Source organism: Dendropsophus ebraccatus, chromosome 2 (assembly GCF_027789765.1).
Source record: "Dendropsophus ebraccatus isolate aDenEbr1 chromosome 2, aDenEbr1.pat, whole genome shotgun sequence".
NCBI classification, from domain to species: Eukaryota; Metazoa; Chordata; class Amphibia; order Anura; family Hylidae; genus Dendropsophus; species Dendropsophus ebraccatus.
Window position 1 is genome coordinate 101010423 of NC_091455.1, and position 12000 is coordinate 101022422.

Here is a 12000-nt window from a genome sequence, read left to right on the forward strand (position 1 = left end):
AAGACAGACCAGGATATAGTAATACTTAGCAAACCTGTTCTTCATGTTGCTTTGACACCAGGACTGTTGTATAAGTTTAGTCATAAATTTAGTTGGTGTTAATTCCACCTATCATCATCTGCCTGAAAAAGCCTTCTCCGTGCAGCTGGATGGTTCATCTTCACATATACGTTTTTACTAGCATAAATAGCATATCCTTGGAAGTTTTTTGAGGCTCCTGGCTATGTAACTAGCACTATGTATATGCCACTTATTTGCTTTCTGCCTACTGTGTATGCTATAACAGCACAGAAGCTATGTTGTTAATCTCTGTAATGGATAACACATCTGACCCTGAGTGCTGGAGTTACTGCTCTAATAATAATTATATGTATGATGATAGGACAGCTCTCTCTGCTTAAGTAAGGAAGCCTAAACTTAGCTTACTATCATATAGGTAAAATATGTAGAAATATTATATGACAATGTATGATTGTCTGGGTAACATATACTTTATTTCATGACACCTGAGAAGTCCGGACAGGTACATAATATGCACTTACCTCCCTGGCTCCAGTGCTGGTACCCGCAGTCTGCCGCTCTGGTACCCAGTTCCTGGCTGCTTCCTGGAGTGGAGATGGGACCTGGCATGGTATAAGGCCTGCTCAACCAGTCAGCAGCAGAGACTGGACACTGCTACAGCCTCTTACTGGCTGAGGGGGCCTGAAACGTTAGGTCCCAAGTCCTCTCTCTACACCAGGAGGCGGCTAGGAACTAGGGACCAGATCGGTGGCACCAGCGCTGGAGCCAGGGAGGTAAGTGCATGTTATCTTGTTCACCCACACTCTCCCCCCGCAAGTTTGAAAAAAATGTCCCTTCCCGGACTTCTCCTTTAAACATGTACTCTCAACTCTCTATGGAGCAAGGGAAATAATCTGCTAGCAGACTCCTCTAGCATCAGCTCATTTTCTGCTGAAACAAGGGAACAGTGATGTTCGAATCCAACATTAGTGTTCCTACATTAGATTACTGCTCACTCACTTGTATAAAGCCTGAACTTCCCAGAAAGGAAACAAGCTTTGCATAAACATTTACCTAGAAGAATTGGGAAAGCAGCCCAGGGTTGTAATGACAACTAACTCTGGATTAGTACAAATAATGCAATGTATTTGCAATGTCACTTTATTTGTAAGATGAATGAATTCTAATCAGTTTTAAAGGTCATAATGCTTTTAGGGGGGATTTATCACTGCTGCCGACAGGGCGTACACCATGGAGAACGCTCAGATTTGCCCCTTCTCTCTGGCATACCCCTGCCATATGCCCCACTTGCCTAATGGCCAGGTGGAGGGGGAGTGGCAAGGTAGAGAGGATGCGTGACTTCCTCTCGCACTTCTTTGCTCGCAGGCGTAAATCATCATATAAATCAGCAGGTGTAGATTTGTTGCGCAGGGTCTGCCGACTTTCCATTTGGCGTGCGCCTCTTAGTGAATCCAGCTAGGAAAAAGGGAACAGACCCAATTTTAGACTGGCGTACTTGTACACCAGTCTTAATAAATGTCCCCCTAAGTGTTTCTTAGTAATCTATAGTAAGTATACCCAAACCAAGAGCTTATGAATCAGCCATTGATTAATTTTGTCTTGTAATGTTTAGTCTGGTTCTGATTCCCCCTGAGAAGTCTCACATGAATATCTGGACTTCCTCATGCCAGATTTCCCTAACTGAAACACTTGGAAAACAGAATTACTTTTACAGGACTATGTGAATTGATGGCTGATTCATTAGGTCCAGTATTTCCTAGGATTCACTCAACTATATTGCCAACCAAGTGTATTATAAGCTTCAAAATTTGCAAGTACATAGTAGTAGTTGTAGTCTAGACATCAAATTACTTGCCATTTATTTTCCCACCTAGACCAAACACAGTTAATACAGATACATAAAACATTGCATAGTTCAGTGAGATCGGTGCTCAGCTAGTAGAGTCTGCCTGAGCCAGACTCTATTAGCAGAGTCGCTATATAGCCATGTGTAAAGCATAGAAGGAACAGCTACAAAGAGGAAACTCATTATAATGATCAAATCACGGTTTACATAGGACAAATATATTTTCATGTGTGAACTGCAGATAATGAGTGTGATGTGTTTTATTAATAAATTATATATATATATATATATATATATATATATATATATATATGTTTTTTCCCAAAGTATGGATGCCACTCACAAAATGCTGTAAACAATTGTTTTTTGTCTAATAAATCTAGGACACAATCCTGTCTAATTTCTTAATCATAGGTAACCCTTTTTGTCAAAGCTCCATTTGGTTAAGTAGGTCATTTCTCTAATCTGATTCCTAATTTTAGAATAGCCTTCTTGAGCTTTAGGCCTAAAGCAACGATACAGAATCCAAGAATATTTCCGTTCATCTGGCCGAAAGTGACCATTCTTTCTGTGCGTTCTCTTAGATGCCCGGGATATTGAACAGCTCCAGAAGAATAACATTACTCACATATTGTCTATACATGACAGTGCCAGGCCTATGTTAGAGGTAAGGAAAACTGACTGTATTTTCATCACTCTTGTAAGTATAATTTATCACATGTTTCCACATCTTCTTTTCAGTAACACTGAATTTATAGACAAGGGTTTGTTGAACATGGTTTGTAAGGTGATACCTCTAGCGTACTTATATTCTTATTCTAAAGGAACACTATAATAAAAAAATTATAGTTCTTACAACATGCTATAGACATCTAGCCATCACAATTCAGCTCTTGAAGAAGTTGCTTAAGTTCTTATGTTTGCCCATTTTTCCGGCCTCAAGCAGGTCAACTTCATGCACTGACTGTTCACTTGCTGTCTCATATATATCCCAGTCATTGATTAGTTTGTTTGTATTAAATAAAGTGACTCCTCCCCAAAAGACCACCCTTTGGGAAGAATACTTTCTTATCCAGGCCAGATATTGTTTGATGGATTTCCTTTCAAAACATTTTGTTAGTTACAATAGTAACATGTACAGATAAGATGACAGTAGCACATACATTCCAAAGTTACAATGGTTACACAGAAATTGGAACAAAGCTTGTGACTGTTTTTTTTCCTATAAACAGTAACCAAAGGGACAAAACTAGGCCAATATACTAGACCAACGTGATAAACAAAGCAACAATTACCTGCTAAGTTCTAGTATCATAATAAACATGTTTGGATTTTGTAGTATTTTTAGAGAATGTTTTACTTTCAATCTGACACAGTGCTCTCTGCTGACACCTCTGGCCGAGACAGGAACTGTCTAGAGCAGGAGAGGTTTTTTATTAGGGCTTCATAGAAAACCAAGACAGAGTTCTTGTCTCTGCCAGAGATGTCAGCAGAGAGCACTGTGTCAGACTGAAAATAAAACATTTCCTGACTTGTTGGGAAGACTTGAGATTTTTTAATAGAAGTAAATACAAATCTATATAACTTTCTACTATCAGTGTATTTGAAAGCAAAAGATAATCGCTGGACAACCCCTTTAAGTTTGCCAGACCTGCTTCGGAGGTGGACACCTGCCATGATTCATGCCATTAGGCATGCAAGGAGGCCATGCCTCCTCCCCACCTTGCCGTGCCCCCCTGCCAGCCAATCAGGCAAGTGGGATGTACGCCACAGAAGGGGCACAGATTTTTGGTGCCAACCATTTGGTTAGCACAAAAATCTCCACCTTTTTGGTGTTGTATGACAGGGCACACATTGATAAATGTGCCCCAGTGTGCATAAAACACAGATAACTTACAGAGGAATTCAAGGTGTATACATAATAAATATCAGCAGTAGCATGTAAAAAAAACCAAACCATTTGGTCAGCAAATCCATGCACAACCATGGTGAGGAGGAGTTTTACTGGCACTGAGGCTAGGCATGTGCCCAACACTAGTGGAAAAAAAAGCTGTGCCTCAGGACCTCTATTCTGATCATTGTTGGGGACCAGAGTACATGGCCAGGGGCGTTGCTAAAGGCTGATGGGCCCTGGTGCAAAATTTTAGCTTGGGCCCCCCCGCCCCCCCCCCCCAATCCCACCCGATCAAACGCATTCATTTACTCTAAGGTGACGCCCCCTGATGTGCCACCATGTCCTAATGAATTGTCACTGGCCCCCTCATGTACTGTGCCACTGCCTCCCCCTCATGTATTGTGCCACTGTCCGCTATAATTTGTGTCATTCCCTAATCATTGTTTCACAATTTTTGAGTCCCCAGCTTGAAAACTACAACTCCCATCATTATCTGCTAGCAGGGTACGATAGGAATTGTAGTTCTGCATTATGGAGAAACAGAGACTGCAAAACTACAACTCCGATCATGAGCTACCAGCAGGAAATGATGGGAGTTGTAGTGCTGCAAACTGGAGAGACGCAGACTAAGGGAGGGGGGGGGGTCGGAAGGGCTCTGCCACCTTAGCCGGGCTGACAGGTTTCCTTTGAACTTAAAGGGTCTCCACACAGTAATTACCCCCATAATAGTTCCCCACACAGTAGTTGAATCCCCATATATAACACCTTACTATAGATGGTCCTCAGATATTGGCCCCATATAGTACCTCAAACAATAGAGGGGCCCTATTCCTCTATACCAGGGATGAGGACCCTTCGGCCCTCCAGCTGTTGCAAAACTACAATTCCCATCATGCCTGGACAACCAAAGCAAAGCTTTAGCTGTCCAGGCATGATGGGAGTTGTAGTTTTGCAACAGCTGGAGGGCCGAAGGTTCCCCATCTCTGCTCTAAACAGTGCCCCCTCAGTATAAGAAAATAAAAAAGGGGTACTCCGCCCCTCAAAAGATTTTAATATATTGCTGCCCTTATATAGAACATAGTAGAGAGCTGCCTACTACTTCCTTGCGCTCCCCAGGTCCTCCTGTAGCATTCTCGAGGTGCCAGTCCCCACTCCTGCTGCCACTTGCAAGACGGACATCTCGGCAGTGACCGCCTACTCAGCAAATCACTGGCCGCATTAATGCCCCACTTCAGTCAGTGGTCGGCTAAGTAGGCGGTCACTGCAGGAGCGTTCAACGGGGGACCCAAAGACTCTGCACGACATATATACACAGATAAAAACACGTATAATATGTTCACATCTATAGTACTCACACACTCACAGATAAACACGTGACATGCACAAACACACACATGTGACAGAGACACGAATACACACACTTAGTTTTATGCAGGACTTAAAGCTGGGGGTGCCATTTGTAAAGTCTCCATCTAGCTCCATTTTCTCTGCTCCTAGTCTGGACCTTACAGCTTGCAGGCCCTCCCCTCCTATACTGCACCGACTGCAGAGCTGTATACCAGTCTATACTTAGCAGCAGGAGGCTAACATCATAGCAGGGGGAGGGTCAGGAGAGAGAAGGGGGCCTGCTGCCTCTCTGCATCTTCCTAAGGGATTATTTACCCCATGGAGGGAACCCCCTGGGTGGCAGGCAGGAGGACAGCAGTGCCCAGAGCTGCTGCAGAGAGTCCACAGAGAGTGCGGGGGGAGGGGCCATGATTTCAGTTCCATATACAGAACGGGCTCGGCTGTCTTGCACAGAGCCGTTCTTTTAGCCACATATCAGTATGTGAGGCAGCAGCAGCAGGTCCCCTTGTCAGGCCCTGACAGCAGTAACTACAATATTTCCCTACATCCCTGCTCACACACCTGGTCTCTCCCTGCTCTATACAATAAGCTGAAACTCCAGCTCACAATATAGGAGCAGTAAGTGACCAGGTCACAGGAGTGTGCAGCCGGCCTGGAGCTCGACTTCTGCTCAGGACCCATCATCGGGGAGGAAGGGGAAGGGGCCCACACCGGTCCGAGCCTGAATAGGAGAATAGAGCAGCTCACTGCAGTTCTTCTGAACCAGCTGCCATTATCACAGCTGATTCGGGAGTACTGCAGGGTGACAGGAAGTGGTGAGGGGGGCCAGCGGGCCCCCTGTAGCTAGGGGCCCATCCGCCATGGCGACCGCTGCGACCCCTATAGCTACGCCACTGTACATGGCCATTTTTTCTACATCCTGTGGGAATATGATAATTGTCTGTTCAGGTAAATCCTTTATTTTCTCATGTATAATACTTGGCATTCCATTTCTAAATGATTGAGTATGTAGTTTGTGTTTTTAGGAAAATAATTAGCATTTTTGATCTCCCTAATGCACAAGCTTTGTTGTAATATGATTTGTTTCCTGGCTGTCATCCAACAAGAATGCAAATTCAGTGATGCTCTAGTGTAAAGAGAATATTGCATCTTGCTGGTCAGTGAACCAAAAAACTCTATGTACATTATCAGATACCAAAGATATCACTGACAAAATTATGCTGCCATTAAATTATTAGCTTATAAATAATAATTATTATTAATGCTTATAAATAATTATTATTAGTAATGCTTACAAATAATATTATGCTCTGGTAGAGCTGTTATGTCACCCTTTACATTATATCTGGACAAGGTGTGGCAGCATAGAAAACATAGCTGTGATTAAGGAAATGGCTTAACTAGAAGGTGGCAAGATTTGCAGCATTGCTTTAAATTTAGAGTTCTAAGCTTTGCAGTATGTCATTGGCTGGGGAGGCAATGAATGAAGTGTCACAAACCCCAGGAAGAAGAAGAGAGCAGAAGGGACTGGGCACCATTAGAGAAGCACCAATGCAAAACCAGGGCATGTGAGTATAGATGCTTTTTTATTTTTATTGCACAGAGAGGCATTCAATAAAAATACCCCTCAGCATGGACAGCTTCTTTAATAAAGTTTTGCTCTCAATCTCTCACCACTCCCTTTCCGAGGCTTCTCAGGTCCCTTGCTGATCTCTACTTCCCAGTTCTGTTAAACACAGATACTTGAATTCATTTGCCAGTAACTCAGCAGTGACCTTGGGTCCTGGCACTCATGTGACTGTTATATTCTCACAGAGTAATCTACTCTGCTGCACTGCAAAAATTGTTCAGGAATGATTTGAGGCACATGACAAAAAGTTCAATAAAAAAACAACAGAAAGTACAACAGCAACCCACAGGTGCAAGTGCTTACCGTATATACCCCACCCCCGGCATACACACAATAAGAACCTGCTGTGTAGATATCAAAAAATGAGGATCTTAGCAAACAGTGTACCATTCCACCACATTAAAGAGGATGTACCATCAGGTACATCCTCTTTAATCTGACCCAGGGATAGAACGGTGCTGTCACGGGGAAGCCGGTGCCATGGTTCGTTTTTGAAACCGCGGCTCAGTTCCTGTGTACGGCGCCGTTTTATCCACGGGTCCCGGGACGGAGCTAAAGCACAGGAGGCGGACCTGGCCGCCCTCAGTGTGAGGGAATTCCCTCCCCTCTATGACGCAGCTCCATTAGAATCAATGGAGCAGCGTCATACAGGGGCGGGGGATTCCTCCCACTGGGGGCGGGCCGGCCCGCCTCCTGTGCTTCAGCTCCAGCCCGGGACCCGTGGATAAAACTGCGCCCTACACAGGAACCGGGCCGCGGTTTAAAAAAAGGACCGCGGCACCGGTTTTCCTGTGACGGCACAGTTCTATCCCTGGGTCAAATTAAAGTGGATGTACCTGATGGTACATCCTCTTTAACCCCTTAAAGAGGATGTACCACCCGGTACATCCTCTTTAACCTGAACCCACGGATCGATCGGCGCCAACACAGGGAAGCCACGGTGCTGAAGCACTGACCTCCACGGCACGGTGCTGAAGCACTGGAGGTCGGCCGGGCTTCCCCCAGTGGGAGGGAATTCCCTCCCCTGTATGACGCGGCTCGCTTAGAATTAATGGAGCCAATGTTTGACAGCTGCATTGAAGTGCTTAATTAGCCAACGCGGCAACGGGACCCGGCGGGACCCCTCTCTGAACTTCCCATGCCCTCAGAGACATGGTTCTACTCTACCATTTTCACATTAGCAATGGCCTCTTCTGGGCTGAACAAGCCTACAACTGGGTAGATAGGAGCCAAATAATCTCTTCCCCCCCAAAAAAAATAAATAAATAAATTATTTGGATCCTTTCTGCCTAGTTGTAGACTTGTTCAGCCCAGGAGAGGCCATTGCATGTGAAAATGCTAGAGTAAGGACCATGTCTCTTTTTTAATATCTACAGAGCAGGTTTTTATTGTGTGTACATCGGGGGGAGTATATAGGTAAGCGCTTGCACCTGTAGAATGCTGCACTTTTTTTTTGTCTGTACTAAAGCCACATGCAATACGCAACCTGCAGTGTGAACAGAGGCATAGAGGTGCTGTCATTTTTTTCCTTTTTTTTTTCCTGTAAAACAAGTTCAATACATCTTAAACACTATGAAACTTGCACTTTAAATGATCCATGTGTTTGAAAAAACTTCCTTTGATAGCCCAGATGATTCTTAACATATTTGTAAATCACCTCATCAACCAAAAATGACTGCTTACCCCAGAAAAAAGCCTCATAGTGTCCCTGGGACATAAGTAAGCGAAAAGGAGCACAACAGCATCCAAAATCATGCAAATTCTTCCAACTTTTATTGCATACCTGAATACAAACAATGCAATGCTTTAAACTTTGTCATGCATGGCAAATGCTGCACTCTTTGTACTCGCGCATGCAGTATAAATCTGAAGATATTCACTGTTGTGGATGCTGTTGGACAGGGGCGTAGCTAGGATTTATGGGGCCCCATAGCAAAAAAAACTGTATGGGGCCCATGAATCCTGTACGCCCCCACCTCCATAGATAGCCAACTCTGGTGGGTTCTTTTATTAGAGACCAGCATTAATAGAAACTGCTGCAGATCATCTTTGGGAGCAAACCTGTCAATCACTTGAGACACTGCTAACACACACACACACACATATACACCAGTGTTACAGACACTACAGTATATACATATATTGCCACAGATACATGCACACACTTACATATACATATACCCACAGATACATACTGTACATACACTCTCTGACATATACATACATACATACATACATACATACATACATACACACACAGACACATATGTACACACACTGACTTATACATATACCCACAGATACATACATACACTCTCTGACATATACATATACACAGACACATATGTACACACACTGACACACATACACAGCACTTACAGCTCTCAGGGTAGACACTAGAATGTAGTGTCCAGAAGGAGGTGTAAAGGACCTTTGACATCATGCCCATCCTTACACAGAGGTATTGAGGACCTTTGGGTCATGTGATAAGGTCCATTATCCCTCTCCTCCTGTGCGTACAGGACCTGGCAGGTCCTGCTCTTCTGTCCCTCTCCTTGTGATGTGCAGCCCGCTCACCTTGCACTACAGTAAAGAGGTTGAAGAGTACAGTGGCGGGTCCCTCTTCCTCTGCGGGAGGGGGGATGTGTTGGTCGGCTGTCAGTGGCATAACTAACATGAAGGCAGAGCAGGGCTTTTTAGGGCCCCCTTCTTGCAAGGGCCCCATCGCAGTCGCCTTTCCGGCCTTCATGGTAGCTACGCCACAGCTGTTGGACTCTTTTTGCTTGCTTATGTCTATATACTGGCAGTTCGGATTGCCTGGGATCTTTACATTGGATCAATACATTGACCTACTTTATCTAGAATCCACAGTGCTGTTGGACTTGGTATGTTTCTGAGACATGTCAAAAGTTTTGATCTGTCAGTGTCTTGAGTGTTCATACCCCCACTGATTGCTAAATCTAGCAGCAAGAAACACATGGCTGAACACTTCTCTCTGCAGCTCCCTGTGATCTCCGTCTTTCTGCACGAGACAGGTTCCACCACCTTATAATGCATCTCATCTCTTGCTGTAAGACTGTGAGAGCACAGGGAGCCAGGGGAAGAAGCGCTAAGCCACGCTTTTTTCCTAGCTATGTCTAGTGATTAGTGGGAGTTTGAACACTCAGACCCGACCTATCAAAATGTTTGACACTTTAAAGCCTTGGCTGCTGGGTGTTTCACTTCCCTGAAAACTGCTTTCCATTGGTATGTTTAGAGGAATTCTGTCTGGAATACAGGATGTGGGGGTTGGGCATAGCTAATGCTGACCACCCATAAGGTTCTGGGCAGCTACCCTAAGCATTTACAATGTAGAACTCTAGGTTTCCTCATTTCCTACCCATTCAAACAAATGGCAATGTAGATTTTTATTTTGAAACGATTAAATAAAAATTTGTGCAAAAAAAATAGGTGAACGGGTCTACCTTCTGCGGTACTACTTAGTATAACCATGCATTGGTTGAAGAGTTGGGAGTACTTTATAATTTGGGGTACAAGGATGGAGTTGGGGTTGTTTTTCTTCTAATACTATTTTCACTTCTGATCTTGAAAATATGATACAATGTCCATGTAATTCTTTGGGATGACCTCTTTTTTTTTTTCTCTCTCTTTTTGTAGTGCTCTATTTAGAGGTTCATATACTTTGTAACTTAGAGGTTGAGCTACTACTGTAATTCTATTGCTGTTTATAGGGGTTATCTAGTGCTACAAGCACATGGCCACTTTTGCACTGTTCTTGTCTCCTGATTAGGTGGGGTTTGAAACTCGGCTCCATTAAAGTAAATTAAGCTTAACTGCAAACTGAACTGGAGACAAGAGTGGGGCAAAAGTGGGCCATGTTTTTGTAGCACTGGATAACCCTTTTAATAAAGAATGTCAGTGTGTGCCAGGGGCACTATGCACAATAAGCTCCAGCCTATCCATAGATGTAGGGATTTAGGTTATGTGGTTTCAGAATTCTGTAAAACTGTAGGACATGTGCCTTGTTTGATTCATAAGACGCTATTTATGCGTAATTATTTCATTTCAGTTGCTTTGGTCTAAAGATGAATAATACAGTCATGTGTCTATCAAGAAATATGCGTTTTCATCTTGACACACTGCTAGCTTATGACTTTTACTACACTTCAGTACACACTGTAAGTGCTTAGAACATTTTCATGAGTCATGTTAGCTGTGGCAGGCAGATGCCTAGTTCTTATTACAGCATGATGGACATCCTCCAGACTTTCAGTGTTCCCTGGTGCAACCACTGACACATTTCACACTGACAACATATGTACAACGAAATTAAAATGTCCTTGAAAATGGGTTATTTTGGTCTCCTGTTGCCGGTAAGAGTCAAATAAGGGTTGACAAATCTGAGAGGACTAGCCAGGTGGCAACTAGTTATTTGCATAGAACAAAACAAATTAAACTTTCGGGCTACATCTATTGTGGGACGCTTTCCTGGAAATCATTGAAAACAGTTCTTGCTGTATAATGTCCAAATGTTGTTTTTTATGTATCATAAATGGAATATGTGATATAAGGGTAATACAATATTATATTCTTCAGTAACAAGTCTCTGCAAATAAGCAGTTACTACTTCATTCTGATTCTCCTTTTCAGAGAAGAGTAGGATTAATAATAATAATAATAATAATAATATTTATTGGGTTATACAGGGGGGAAAAAGTGTATGTGTGTGTATGTGTATATATATATATACAGGTGGTCCTCGACTTACGACGTTGATCCGTTCTTGCGCGGCGTCGTAAACCGAATTTCGCCGTAAGTCGGATCATACATTCATACAGTACTGTACCATAATACAGTACTGTGCTGTAAACACTTAGCCTATCCTAACACCTACTGTATGCTAACACAGTACCCTACATAAGTATCAATAAACACATAGGTACAGTAAAATGTTGTGCGGTATGTTCAATAATGATAAACAGTATTAAAGAGTGTACAGTACTGTAATGAAAAAAACAGTACATACGTACTGTAACAAAGAGAACAGTACTGTAAGTACTTTAACAGTAATAAACAGTGTACAGTACTGTACAGTAAGAAAAAAAAATTCTAAAGAGAGAAGAGGCTTATTAGGAGGAAGCTGCAGAAGGTGCAGGAGATACTGGGGCAGGTAAGTCAAGAGGGGCAGCTGAGGTAGAGGGTACAGGTACAGGATCTGTTGCAGGCCTCTCAGCCGTCTTGAAGTACTGCTGCAGGTTAGTC

General features: G+C 43.3%; 1 protein-coding gene across 1 annotated transcript in view; it reads left to right on the plus strand.

The window, feature by feature from the left end:
* DUSP22 (dual specificity phosphatase 22) overlaps positions 1-12000 on the plus strand; it is a 61668-nt gene that overhangs the window by 20294 nt on the left and 29374 nt on the right. The window contains exon 3 of the mRNA XM_069958090.1: positions 2452-2534. Coding sequence (XP_069814191.1) covers positions 2452-2534 — 83 coding nt within the window. The remainder of the gene's footprint in view (positions 1-2451; positions 2535-12000) is intronic.